The sequence below is a fragment of the Notechis scutatus genome, chromosome 2 (assembly GCF_049901735.1).
Source record: "Notechis scutatus isolate UNSWTSFEM ecotype Mainland chromosome 2, rNotScu1.2, whole genome shotgun sequence".
NCBI lineage: Eukaryota > Metazoa > Chordata > Lepidosauria > Squamata > Elapidae > Notechis > Notechis scutatus.
Genome location: NC_142010.1, coordinates 164,374,618 through 164,389,749, shown reverse-complemented (window position 1 = coordinate 164,389,749; position 15,132 = coordinate 164,374,618). Strand labels below are relative to the sequence as shown.

The 15,132-nt window shown below is 35.8% G+C and overlaps 1 protein-coding gene and 1 long non-coding RNA gene across 29 annotated transcripts in view; one reads left to right on the top strand and one right to left on the bottom strand.

Moving 5' to 3' along the window:
• LOC148132379 (uncharacterized) overlaps positions 1-15,132 on the bottom strand; it is a 531,004-nt gene that overhangs the window by 148,860 nt on the left and 367,012 nt on the right. The window lies entirely within an intron of this gene.
• The window catches only part of ADGRL3 (adhesion G protein-coupled receptor L3), a 573,686-nt gene that overhangs the window by 361,032 nt on the left and 197,522 nt on the right, over positions 1-15,132 (top strand). For all 28 annotated transcript variants that reach the window (XM_087957273.1, XM_087957271.1, XM_087957269.1 and 25 more), the window contains 2 exons: positions 2,654-2,956; positions 6,077-6,180. In XM_087957273.1, coding sequence (XP_087813399.1) covers positions 2,654-2,956; positions 6,077-6,180 — 407 coding nt within the window. The remainder of the gene's footprint in view (positions 1-2,653; positions 2,957-6,076; positions 6,181-15,132) is intronic.

Sequence of the window (15,132 nt, the reverse complement as noted above, 5' to 3'; positions counted from 1 at the left end):
TAAAAGTATTCCAGTGAAGTAAAGGCTATCAACCAGAGTAATTAATTCTGCTACTAAATGACTTATGTTTTTCCTAACATAATCTGCCTTTCTATAACTGAAATTTCATTGTACAAAGGAATAGTTTTCTTCCACTAAAACATAGTGAAGAAACTTTGCAAATTTTCCTAATATGTTGGACGAACTCATACAATCTTCCATTTTCATGCTATAATCCAAATTAGAATACACACAAAAAATAGTTTCCAGCCTCTGATTGATTGCATTCCACTGTAGAAAACCCATAACTTCTTTGATTTATTAATACCACTATCAAACAATTATAATTATTTTTAAACAAAACCTGTGAATGTTAGCCATTATTCTAGGTCCTGTCCTTTCTTAGTTTTGTCCTGTTTGGTACCCTTTAAGATACTTTGAAGTGTTCTAACATATTGTCTCAGTTTTAACTTTTCAAAATTAATATTGCTTAAGTTTTCCTTCATTCAACTTGAGAGCTAGTTTTAGGTGTCCTGATTATACTCATTGCTTCCTCTGAAAATGCACAGTTTGTTGAACTCTTTCTTTAAGAGAAGTAGTCAATTCCTTATACATTTTCATGAGCTGAATATGCTTTACATAAAATTTTTGAACCTGTTATATATCTACTTACATGTAATCTGTTTCCTAGTAAGGGACAGTGTTAATCCAGTATGACTTGTTCTTAACAAATGCATATTGGCTTTTTGTAACCCTTGGTTTCAATATGCTTTGCTGACCATCATGATCATCTATTGATGCCCAACTCTATTTTTCTGTGTCCCCCCGTTTCCCCAATTTTGAGGACAAGCAAAATATTTGAATTCCTCACATCTGACACATCAGCTTTTGTTTAGGATTCATCAAAGGTACAGTAATAAAATTTCAGCTGGACCATCAGCAAGTTCCCACAATACCATATCAGCAATTCATCTGGCTCTAAATTTTAAAACTCATTCAGGGTTAGTTCAATTTGCTGATTCTGCTTCTGTTATTCTCGAGTTTCAATCATGCCTCTATGTTCTGCTCTTCACAATTGCCTAGTAAAAGACATATTTTCTTGGTGAAGAACATCAAATTAAACTGGAGTTTGAGTAGTTTTCTGTTAAGCAGCCCCATACTTTTTTTCCCCTTTTCCATTTCTCTTCTTACCTCATGCTTCTTCTGTGTTGCCACATTTCATTTCAACTCCCCATATCCACCTATCTCCCTCCTCCAGGGGAAAATACTTATGGCTCAGCACATGTGGCAGTACGTGGGCATCATTGTGGGCGCTGGCATAGCTAATCAGTCAAAGTCTTCTTGCAGGGTATCTAGTACCAGTGGCCCTTCAGGACATTGGTAATGGCAGATGAGTTACAAGCATTGCCAGCCAAGGCAGCAGGTGCCCTCAACACCTCACTCAAGACTTAAAAGCTTACTCCATAGTACTTCTCTGTTTACCATATCAAATGCTGCTGTGAGGTCTATAAAAGCAGCAAACCTTTATTATACGTGAAGTCAGTTTTGTCTTTTATTTGCCTTTCCTTTTTGGTCTAATTTCCTTTACTGCTCTAATACAATTTTGTCTTCCTTCCTTCCTTAATTCTGAGCATTTGCCCAAGCATCATCATCATTACTGCTATCATTACTATTATTATTTCATGGAGGAACTCAACCATCTCTAAGGTGTTGTAAGTCTTGACTGCAAAGTACTGTCTATTTAACTTCAATTTTGTTTATCAAATCACTACTTTCAGGTTAATGAAGCAATGTTCCATGTGAGGAAAAGTTCATTTGCCACCTCCTGCTACTGAATTTTCACCCCAGGACTCAGTCTCCCTTGCCATTTATTCAAAAACTGGCTGCTTTATATTTCTTCTGGACTCCCTGCAGCAGCCCAAACTCATTTAGCAGGGAGCAGTCATTCAGGTCTCTCAACAATGGGAATTAAGATACATTCCTTGTAATCAATAGCCATTAAGGAGATTAGGTTCCTTCTCCTCCTTGTCTTTTTCCCTGTTGAATACCATTGCTGATCATCTGTTTGCTCTTCTTCTTCACACTCTTACTTATTTCAATAAATATTGAAAACTTTGTTTCAATTCATTCCTTTGGATTCAAAAAGAAAAAAACAGGAAGTAGTCTAAAAATAATTTAGCCTAATCACGTTTCAAATATTACCATAGAATCCCGTAGTTGGCAGGAACGGGTGGACGCCATCTTCATGCCATCCTGAGCAACTAGCAGTTCAATCTTTTCTTGAAAACTCCCAAAATGAAACATCACAATTTCAGGAGGCAGGCTATGAAATTTTAAAAATTAGCATGCAATGATAAAATAATCCCATGTTTGTTTCAAAATTACCTCAGCTGTTTTACCACATATGCACATTTATCATTTGAATGTAACTGTATTCCTACAGAATGGCAAGTAGGGGTGCTTATCTTAACATTTAGCCATTGTTGTAACTTTATTATTTTTTATCTATTTGGTTAAATTGGATTTAATTTTTTTCTTGTTTTTTAATATCCTTAGATTCCCTAAAGAATAGCAACATTCATATATTCCCAATTCTAGCAGAACATTTCATACCTAGGAAGAGGAACAAAAACATAAGATTTGACACTAACTTGCTTTTGCTTTGAATTGATAGCATCAACATCTGGAGGAACAGGCCTGGGTGGGACTACCACAGTCACAACAAGCAGAGCTATTACAAGCAGCACTGTACACACAACCACTGTATCAGCTCTGGGTAGAAGGAACAGAAGCACAACTACACTTTCTCCAGCTTTGGATAGTCTGAATGAAATGACAACACATCTGCCACCTGCCTCTTCCCAGCTGCCTGCAGTTGGTGCAGAGAGTTGTGAAACCGTGGAAGCTCGTGAAATCATGTGGTTCAAGACCAGACAAGGACAGGTGGCTAAGCAGCCATGCCCAAAAGGCACTGTGGGTAAGCCCTAGCCGGATGCTATTTCTTTTCTCTTTTAAGACATTTAAGCAGGAGTTATTTAATGTTAAACAAATAACAGGGTATCAAAGTTTTGCTTGTCCTTCACCTTCTTACTGTCTTTGCAAAATGATCTGTGTGGAGGTTTAAAAAAACACATTAGCATCAAAAGGCCTTTGTTATGTTTGTTAATCACCTTTTCAACAATGATTGTCCCTGGATTCTGAAATGATTTAAGGGAATTTCCTCTGCCTTGATCTGTTTTTTTGCAAAAATCCTAATTTCCATGTGAGATGGTAAAATGAAAAGAAAAAAGAAACTTCCTAATGTCCCCTCTTATTTATTTATTAGATTTTTATCCTGCCTTTATTATTTTATAAATAACTCAAGGCAGTGAACATATATAATCCTCTTTCCTCCTATTTTCTCCACAGCAACAACCCTGTGAGGTGATTTGGACTAACAGAGTGACTGTTCCAAAGTCATCCAGCTGGCTTTTGATACAGATCCTAACAAGCTCCCTAACTTTCTCATTGAAATTGGCAGGATAGTGTATGGAATGCCAGCCCATGAATCAAATTAAATCAATTTTTATTGCACCCCTTTAGCAGTACAAAGCAAATATAACAGTATGCCCAAAGATGAAAGAAAATGTAGATAAAAAGCTTCACTCAGCAATAGGCCTAAGGATAAAACTAAAGGATTAAAATGAATAACAGAGAGTGTAAGACCATTTTAGCTAAAAGAACATTTAAAAATTAAAACCGTCATTGAGTGATTTTGATTTTTTTTAAAGAAAGAACTTAATTCTTAACTTAGAGTTAGACCACGTCTAGCTGACTATTAACCAGAGCTCCAGGGATGTTTAGTTATTTTCTTATTTTAAATACAGTCAGTAGAACTTGGCTATGGCAACTATCACAGAGTGCCTGAAAGAGTGCAACATTTTCTGATAATATTGATGGTGGAACATCCCATTTCAAGGTGCCTTTTTGGACCTTGGTGAAATAAGAATATCTATCCTCCATATATTCTTGTTGCCTACATTTTAAAGATTGTTTCAGTTCAGAATGCTGATGGATCAGGCCAATGAAAATAGATTTTCATGGCACAAAGGCTTCCCTTAGTATAGAAAATAGTTGCCTGAATTTTAATAGAGGCATCTGAAACTAATAAAGAGGAATGTTACTTGCATATTAATTGAAAGTATTAGTGCTTAACAGAGTTGCTTGTTTGGTAAGATGGGCAGCTGGAAAAATTAAATAAAAAAAATAGAACAAATAAAGTCAATAATACATGTTAAGGAACACTTGTTTTCAGTGTAATGTCCTTTTTGATTATCCTTTGAATAACATTTATGTTGGCAATGATTTAATTTGCTCTGGTATTATATCAGTTAGGCAGTCTATTAATAAGAGGTTGTTTTATAATTTTGTTATATAGTATGACATTGTAGCATAACAAGGTTGTTATGCATTTTATGTATTACCATGATATTTTATAATAGTGTGACCTAAATATATTGTTGAACATGTCAGTTCATTAACAAGCTATAGTATTAATTTTGAATACCTATTTTCCATTGGATTGGAATTAAAAGATCAGAGACAGTACTTGCTTTTAAGATCCAAATCAGTAAATTGGAATCAGAACACAGCTGCTCCTGTGTTCTAACGTAACAGTGTGTGAAAGACTAGAAGATGGAAGGCAAATTATTTTGTTCATCATTTCTCCCTATGTTCAGAATATATATATGAAGCAGTAAGATTCAGAATTAAGATGCTCTGCTGTACTTTAATAGAGTCAGTGATTATATTTTTAAAAATACTGTAATTAGTGCAGTTATTAAGTAGCTATTTGAGGGTTGTTGTTTTTTCCATGAAAAAATATTTTTGAATTCTTAATGTTTTCATGTAAATGTAAAGATTGGCATGCAGAATTATTTTCAATTTGTTTTCCCCACAATTTCAATTATGGGAAATCATCCCTGTTTGGCTTCTGGCGTATCAAGTGCCCCTATATGCAGTTTTTCTTAAGAGTATATCAGCTATGAAAGTCTAAGGCTTTATTTATAGTATCTAAGGGTGAGGCATTTTTAAAAGTTATCCTTGCCATAAAATAATGTGGATTGAGAGCACTCCTTTTGCCTTTCATTTAGAAACAAGGGATTTTTTAAAAGAAAAAAAGGCTTCAGTTTCATCTAAATTTAAGTTAAATAAAAATTCATTTCACAGAAAGTCTTTCATAAGATCATCCATCATATGAAGGTGGAGGTTCATTCTCCGGGCATTTGAGTTGGTTTCTGAAACATCTTCAGTGGAATTTAGGGAATGTCAATGTCGGTATTCTGCTTATAAGGCTTCATGCAGTCAGTAGGTCTTGTGATGGTGAGGTCACATCAGGTGAGGGTCACATCAGGCCAGGGTCTTGTGATAGGTCTTGTGGTGGATCATATGTGGGTATGTCAAGTGAGGGTCTTGTGGTGGGTCAGATGTAGGTCACGAGTGAGAGTCTTGTGATGGGGAGGTTGTGTCAGGTGAGGTTCATTGCTGGTTGGGGGGCTTGCGTGGCTTTGTTGAAGGTCAGTGCTGTCTCTGGTTGGTTGTGTGGTTGATTTGAATTCTGAGGGGTTCATAGGCTGGTTGTAGGTCAATGTATCTGTTGATGGAATTGCTTGTGGTATGCCAGGCTTCAATGAACTCACAAGCAAGTGATAGTGTGGCCAATGATTCTTGTATTGCTCCAATCAAACTGGTCCCATCATATATTTAGTAATTTCTCCTTTTGGTCACATTAGACCCTGTAATTCCATGGTTGTTTTTTCAAGCTCTGGGAGCTGCCTCCAAGAATTCAAAACCTGTGTCGAATTCTGGACTTCAGAGTAGTGTTCTGTGCCAGAATGTTTATTTTGCATTATCTCAGTGATAGCATGAGTTTTCAACCCAGATAATTATATCAGAAATCTAGATATATAGGAACAAAACAAAGTTTGTTTTCTCAATCACAGTGATATCTTTCTAAGGTATAAGTTAATGCATGAACTAGGAGGAAAAGAATTCTCTTCTTCAAAAAGTCATCTTATTTGATTATTAATTCAAGCATGACATTGTATTATAATTTCAGGTGTTTCGACATTCCTTTGCCTTGCTCCTGGTGGAAACTGGGATCCTCAAGGGCCAGACCTCAGCAATTGTTCCTCACTTTGGGTCAACCACATCACTCAGAAGGTAACTGTTCACTTAGACTTGATATATTTGTGCTAACAGTGTATGTTACAGTCATTCTGCATTCATTTAAAAACAAGATTTTGTAATCAAAACTTTGACTAAATCAAAGCAAACTACTCTATGCAGCAAAATAAAAAGCTGTGGAGAACTATGTCAGACAAAGGTATAAAAAAGGCTGAAGATCAGTTCAGCACGACTTACCTTAAGTTAGAGATTGACTCAAGGACTCCATGAGAATAATCAGAAATGTAAATCTTTGTAACTTAAAACTTTTAGATATCCTAAAATCTTTTAGAAGAAATGTTTTATTATGTAAAAAAAATAGAATGTAACACATGGATGAAAATGCAAAAAAAATACTTTCAGATTTTACTAGTATGGATGTTAGCTGGAGAATGTATTTATTATAACCACTAGTCACAATGCACCTATGCAACATTTCAGGAGCACATGAAATAATGTCAAAAATAAGTACTTTGTGCTGTTCCTACATTTTATTGCCCTTTGATATCATAGTTTATTACTTTTCTTTTAGTTTTCTTCACGGTAAAAAAAAAGATTGTGTCTGATATCTTACTCTCTCAGCATAAAATTTCATGCATTTCATGAAGTGAAATATGACTAAATAAGGACATGTTTACAGTTTCAGTTCTAGCTTCGTTTGGATATTTTCCCATACTCTGTCCTGTAGGAATGGAGGAATGGAATTGTCCCCATTAAAGTACCTTCAGTTTCAAAGAATTGCATTATATTAAGTAATCTAATCTTTTCAGGAAATAGATTGAAATGTCATTTAATTACTCAATTTTAAAATGTTATGATTGCTAGTTTCACATTATAAAATGGGTAAAGACTTTCTTTTTCAAGTTTTACAAAATTGCTAAAAACTATTTGTAACAGAATAACAGTTATTTGTGAAATAAACCAAGCAGAAGTTCTTCTAATATTTATTTTTTTCTTCATGGTCTTAACATTTTTATAGTGTTTCATATGAAGTATCTAGTAGCTCATTTTAAAATAGTCTACATTTTATTTATTCTGTAACTGATGTACTATCATATTTGAAAAATGGAGGAATAGTTTTATTAATTTGGTTGCTCTGGGCTGGAGATTATGTCTCCAAACATTGGTCATGCTAGATTCTTAATGTCTTTTTATTTTTATATGAATTCATTATTTATAACATCTATCAAAATTGTCTTTATTCTATGGATAAATGACACTATTCCTTAGCTGTCTTTTCTCTAAGTTCTTCAATGGGCGAATTGAAGATCTTAGAGAAAAGACAGCTAAGGAATAGTGTCATTTATCCATAGAATAAAGACAATTTTGATAGATATTATAAATAATGATTCATATAAAAATATAAAGAGGGCCATTTGAAGATGTTTTCTTGTGCTTTATTAGGCTCATGCAGTGCTCCCCATATATTGTTGACAGGGGACAACAGAATGGTGGATGCAATCAGGTAACTGAATATCTGCCCCTTTTGATGTCTGTGCAATGTGTGAACATACCTTAAAAGGGAGCTGAGCTTCAGTCACCTGGTCACACCTGCTTTTGATCACTCTTGTGGATGCTTCTATATATACACATTGCTTCTTTTTCAGTTAAGCAGTGATCATTGCAACCCTGAAGTTTTGTGATTTGGCTTCTTTAATTTCTTAAAGCAATTAGTTAAAAAAAAACACCCTAGTGAAATAACGCCACTGTCCACAATTCAGTGTTTTACGTAAAAATGTACCTTAAAGCAGAGATTTGTACAATTTGTAACTTTCAGATGCTTCCAGACGCCCCATTTGATCAATAGGGAAATTGGGAGTTATAGTTCAACATCATCTGAAGACCACAGATTCATCATTCTTGGCTGAGACTGACATCCTATTTAGACCTACTTAGAAATAAGTCTCCTTGAAATCAGTGGTGCATGTCATATAAGTAACTTATAGGGCTGCATTCTTATTAGTATTTTGCAACTTCATTTTATTATAAAACAAATATTTGGTATGTGTTTTACCTATACTTTTTGCAATCTGTTTTCTTCCCCAAAACCAGGATTTTTTTAAAAAAAAGTCCAGTATTTTGTATAGTTCCCTGTTCAAAATATAGATCAGCTATTTCTTCCTTAGTTCTTCTTTTAAACAAAACAGAGCTGCAACAGGACATTGCTCATTGGTTATCACAGAGCTGATAATCTAAATCTGTTTCATTTGTCTCATCTATGTTCCAGGCAGAATGTAAATTTTGTAGATATAATACATCTCAAGTCTTCTTAATAATTTATATCAGGATGGTATATACAAGTACAGTACTGTCAACTTTTCAGAGAGACATGCAGTATATACAGATGTTACTTTATGCCATGCTCCTTGGGTATGAGGTTTACATTACTTCCCTCCCCTGAAGGTCTACAAAGATCTGGCTATATAGGACTGATGATTCCCAATAGGGATAAAAGAGGTCACATACTGCCACCAGATGAAGATATTGGTTTTCCTGTTACTTTCTCTTAATGTGATAATATATGTGATAATAGATAATCAGAGTTGGAAGGGAGCTTATAGTCATCTAGTCCAACCCCCCCCCCCCCGCCCAAGCAGGAGACCTTACAGCATTTCTGACAAATGACAGTCCAATCTCTTCTTGAAAGTCTCAAGTGATGATGCTCCCACAACTTCCGAGGCCAAGGTGTTCCATTGGTTGATTGTTCTCACTGTCAGAAAGTTTCTCCTTATTTCCAGGTTGAATCTCTCCTTGTTCAGTTTCCATCCAGTATTCCTTGTCTGGCCTACAGACACTTTAGAAAATAGCTTGACCCCTTCCTCTCTGTGACAGCCCCTCAAATATTGGAAGACTGCTATCATGTCTCCCCTGGTCCTTCTCTTCACTAGACTAGCCAGGCCCAGTTTCTGCAACCTTTCTTCATATGTCTTAGTCTCCAGTCCCCTAATCATCCTGGTTGCTCTTCTCTGCACTTTTTCTAGAGTCTCAACATCTTTTTTATAATGTGGTGACCAAAACTGGATGCAGTACTCTAGGTGTGGTCTTACTAAGGGTTTATAGAGTGGTATTAGTACTTCACTTGATCTTGATTGTATCCCTCTGTTAATGCAACTTAGGATTGCGTTAGCTTTTTTGGCTGCTGCATACTGCTGGCTCATATTTAGCTGGTTGTCCACTAAGACTCCAAGATCCCTCTCACAGTTACTGCTAATGAGCCTGTCTATATGGGTACTTTTGATTTTTCTTGCCTAAGTGTAGGACTTTACTTTTCTCTACATTGAATTTCATTTTGTTAGATACGGCCCAGTGTTCTAGTCTGTCAAGATCCATCTGAATCTTGAACCTATCTTCTTGGGTGTTAGCTATTCCTGCCAGCTTAGTATCATCTGCAAATTTGGTAAGTTTCCCTTCTATTCCCTCATCTAGGTCGTTAATGAAGATATTGAAGAGTACTGGGCCTAAGACAGAACCTTGTGGCACCCCACTGCTTACTTCCCTCCATGTAGACTTAGACCTATTAAGGACTACTCGTTGAATATGGTTTGTCAGCCAGTTACGAATCTCCACTTTTTTCTAGCTTACTAAGAAGTAGGTTGTGGTCTACTTTGTCGAATGCCTTGCTGACATCTAAATATATTATGTCCACAGGATTTTGCTGGTCTACTAATTTAGTCACTATGTTGAAGAATGAAATAAGATTGGTTTGGCATGATCTGTTTTAACAAATCCGTGCTGACTGCTAGTTATTATTTTAATTGTTTCTTGATGTTGGCAGATTTTTTTTATTATCTTTTCTTTCTTTCTTTTTTTTAAAACAAATTTTATTAATTTTAAAGACAAACAAACCATCATTAACCATTAAGTACACAAACCTTTTTCCATTATAAATTTTACAAGTCAAATAAAACATTATTTAATACAACATAATTCTATTTTAGACCATTTCCATATGAACATACAAATATCTCTTATCAAATTTCAAGGTATTTCTCTTTACTCTTATTCAATTTCATTATTATTATTATTTTTCTCTATATTTATCCAGTTTATAATTATCATCTATTTCTCTCTGACTTGATTACCATTATTCTCATCCTACATTCCTGCAAGGTTTTATTAATTCTCCCACATGCATAAACACACAAAACACAAAAATATAAGACATCTTTTAGGAAAGTAACTTGGCCCCAGATACCTCTCTCTATATGGACTTTAATTAAGTTCATGCTCATCTTACATGCCATTACCTATTTTATTTACCATTCTATATCTTCTATATTAATTTCTCCACACATTTCACTCTTCTTGATTCTATCTTATTTAATTCATTTTAATTTAAGTCATTATATTTGTATCTTTTGTCCATTTTTTATTATCCATTTGTCTCATTCCCTATAGTAAAAAGGAAAAAGAATTTCTCCTGAAATCACTAATCAGAGTATGATGCCTTTCTATCATCACCCTAAATTAACATTTAATATAACACCTAATACCCAATCTGATTCTGCTTGGTACATTCTATCTACTAACTTTTAAAAAGAAAAATAATAAATCCAAAATGATTAAATACATAGTTAAATAATAAATCTAAATATTGAATCTTATAACATTCCAATTATCTTTTCCAAAAACAAATGCTACAATAATAAGTTTATAATAGCATCAACACCATAGTCAATTAGACTCTTTAATTAAACTCAATATTCTAAACATTCCCTTTAATATTTTATTAGGTTTTAAAATCAATCATTACTAAACATTTCAATATTTTAATCTCTTATTAATTCTTATAACATTCTAATTTTCTATTTCTAATACAAATGCTACAGTACCATCTTATGTACCTTGCAGAATCTTTTTTAAAGAAATTATACATTACCCTTTGTCCCTAAAAAAAATTCCTCTTTTCCCATCTTGTTTCAAAGCTTTGTGGCTTTTTTTCTGCCTTCTCCCTTCCTTTCTTCTCCCACCAGGCCTTCTTACACCCCCCTCTCCTAGCCTCTGCCTTGTTAGCTTCCCTTCTCTGTTGTATTCCTTTTTTCTTTTGTTTTCTAACATTATATTGATTTTGCATCTTATTTTTCTCTTTCTTGGGTGTTTTTTTAAGTCTTAAGTCCTTCATTTTCCTTCCTCTCTTTCTCCTTTCTTTCTTAATTAAATTTTGAGATTCATTAAAGATGGCATCTTCTTCTTCTTCTTCTTCTTCTTCTTCTTCTGCTACCTCCATCTGTTGTTGTGTTTGTTGATAGATAGCAAGCGCCATTTCTAAAAAGAGAAAAGCTTCTTTCACAGCATCTTTGCCTTCTTTTTTATTTTTTCATATTCTTTTCTCAGTTCATCAACAGATAAAGCCATTGTAAATCTTTTCTTTTCTTTTTTTCCTCTTTCTTCTTAAAACAACCAAGATGTTTCAAGAGTTAGAACAGTCCCAAAGTCCCAAAGTCATCAATCAGTCCAAGCCAAAAACAAAGTTCTCACGTTCTCTTCCCGGGGTAATATCAATTAAAAAAGAAAAAAAAAACCCAATCTGTATTTTAAAGCCTTATTGCAATAAATTTCAGTCTTCAAATCCTTAAGGCATCTCCTCCAACAAGATCTTTATATATATATAAACTTTATATACATAACTATATATACATAAACTTTAAAAGAACTACAATGACGTGGGAAAATACCCGAACCAAGCCGAACACCATACATGTAAGTACCCTGAAAACTTAAGAAAACAAATATCAAACCTCTACGGGAGGAAATAAACAGCCAGATCAAAACCTAAGAGAAACTGGAAATTAAAAGAGCAGGAATACTATGTGACCTCCAATTCCTACGCAGCTGCAGAGACAACAATACTACACCAACCTGCTTCAAATTAACATTTCATCAAAGCACAGCAGCCACTAAACGTATCCTGAAAAGAACTGAAATGGCTTTACTACGGAACGAACTCCACAGTAAGAGATTCCGATTAGATCAGTTAAACAAAGATTTGCTAGCACTGCACCTGGAACTGAGCAGCAAAATCCACCCTCTACTTTGGGACAAGATAAAACAACTTACAACTTGGAGAGCTGATTCTGAAGGTATTTACAAACAGGAAAAATTATTGAAAAAAATTAAAGAAATTAGAACATGACAAGAAAACCCCCAACAACTCACAACAACACCTGAAACAATTAGTGCACAATGTTTCCAACAGAGAACTCACCAAAACAGAAACAGATGTTCTAACCAAAGGATTCAATTATGCTATAGCACCCCAAAAAATCCCCACAGAATCCATCATATGTGCAGTAGAATCCAGCCTAACTAAATTAAATACAGATGAAGCTGATAAAATAAGACACCAAGTTACCAATATCCTATGCACAAGCAAGCCACCCAAAAGCAACTTACAGAAAAATGAAATTAAAGCACTACAAACCCTGAAAAGAGATAGCAGCATAATCATCCTCCCAGCAGACAAAGGAAATGCCACTGTAGTAATGGACAGAAAAGACTACGAAACAAAATTGACAGACCTACTCCAAGACTCCACATACAAACCCATAAACACAGACCCAACCACATATCTGGAAAAATTAACCAAGAAGAAAATTATAACCAGCCACATAAGCAAAGAGATCCAACACACGATTATACCCAGAGAGAAATCTTCCAGATGCCCCAAACTATACGGCCTCCCAAAATACACAAAGAAGGCATACCTCTCAGACCCATAGTCAGCTCCAGAGGAGCACCACTACAAAAACCTAGCCAAATACCTAGCAAAGCAGCTACAGCCCCATGCTGAAACAGCAGCTTCACATGTACAAAACTCATACCACTTCTTGGAAATGATCAAAGATCTACACGTGGAGCAAGAAGATCTGCTTGTAAGTTTTGACGTGGTTTCCTATTCACTCAAGTCCCGATAAAAGAGACACTTGAAATCATCAAAAATAAATACCAACCAGCCAAACACCTCATGGAACTAACAGAACACTGCTTAACCAACACATATTTCATATACAAAGGACAAAGATACAAACAAATAGAAGGAGCCCCATGGGATCACCACTGTCACCTGTCATTGCTAACCTGTTCATGGAAGAATTCGAATCCAGAGCCCTGGCCAATGCCATCCTCAAACCCAAACTATGGTTAAGATACATCGATGACACATTCGTGATTTGGCCCCATGGACAAGAAAACCTAAACAATTTCCTAACACACCTAAACAGCGCACACCCCAAAATCAAGTTCACCATGGAAACAGAAACAAACAAACAACTACCATTCCTAGATGTACTAATCTACAAAAAAACAAATGGCACACTAGGACACACCATATACCAGAAGAAAACCCACACCAACCGCTACCTCAACGCCCAATCCCACCACCACCCAGCACAGATAAACTCCGTGGCTAAAACACTAATTACCAGAACCAAACGCCTGGCAGACAAGACACACATTAAGGCTGAACTATGCACCCTGACTAAAGTACTGACAGCCAACGGCTTCCACAAAAGCAAAATCACCAGCTTGATCCACAAAAACACACTGAAACATAATAGAGACCCAGAAGATGAACAGACCTATGGAACAGCTGTCCTGCCCTACATAAGAGGTACTACAGACAAAATTAGTAAGGTACTACACAGACATCACATCAGGACTGCCTTCAAACAGACAGAAAAATAGCAGCCATCCTTAGCAACCCCAAAGATAAAATTGACCTGGAAAACCAAGGCGTATACGAAGTCCCCTGTGCATCATGCCCGGCCACATACATTGGACAGACCAATAGAAGAATAAGTACCCGCCTGGATGAACACAAAAATGCAGTCAAAAAGCTGGAACACACTTCCTCACTAGTCCAACACATGGAAGCTACAGGTCATAGCATCAACTTCAATGGCACCAAAACCCTGGCCACTATGGAAAACCCTAGCCACAGAGTCATCAGAGAAGCCATAGAGATTGAAAAAGACCAGAAAGCATGAACAGAAGAGATGATTCCACCAGGCTGTCAATCATTTGGAAACCTGCACTCACAAACAAAAAAATCTCCACACCACAAGCCAGGCAAACACCTGGGCACAAACAGATCCCCCCTGATACCTCCAGCTCAAACACACCCCAACCAGGCACCCAGATGAAACCCAGCTTCCTAACTAATGATAGCCGTCCATTTACCCGAAGCCAAGCTGCACTAAAGACCTCCATTAAAGTAACACAATGCTGCCAGCCAATCAAGATACAAAAAGAGCCAAAAAACAGACAGAAGATATCAGAAACACCCATCAAGCAGAACACAGCAAACTCCAAGACCAATAAACACAGACCAAGACTCCCAACCAATCAGGATGAAGAAAAAACCATTCTGGCACAGCAATAGGCTGCCCCAAATTTAAATCTGAAACCACTGTAAAAGTCTGACCCACAGACGGACACAATACAGAAGCCTGATGATGGCAGATGAGATTCTGCTGAAACGTTGCTACAACTTTAAAAGAACTACAATGACGTGGGAAAATACCCAACCAAGCCGAACACCATACATGTAAGTACCGCATAAAACTTAAGAAAACATATATATATATATATATATATATATATATATATATATATATATATATATATATATATATATATATATATATATATATATATATATATTTGTCCTCTCCCTTCCCACTTATCACAAAAAGCAAGTTGACAGGTTTCTCAATATCCATTTGTTGATTCCATAGGGAAGGAGAGTAAACTTTCCTTTCAACACCTCAAAATTGCCGCTTATAATTCTCTTCTGGAAAGTATCATTCAACCATAGTTTTCAGGATGTTAAATGTGTCTTAAAGTCCTGGGTCAGCCAAGAAAAACTTTCACTTCAAAAACTTTCTCCTCTTCCTCCTGCACATTCTTACCCAGCTGCCGGCTTCTTTGTGGCGGCCATTACAGACCGCC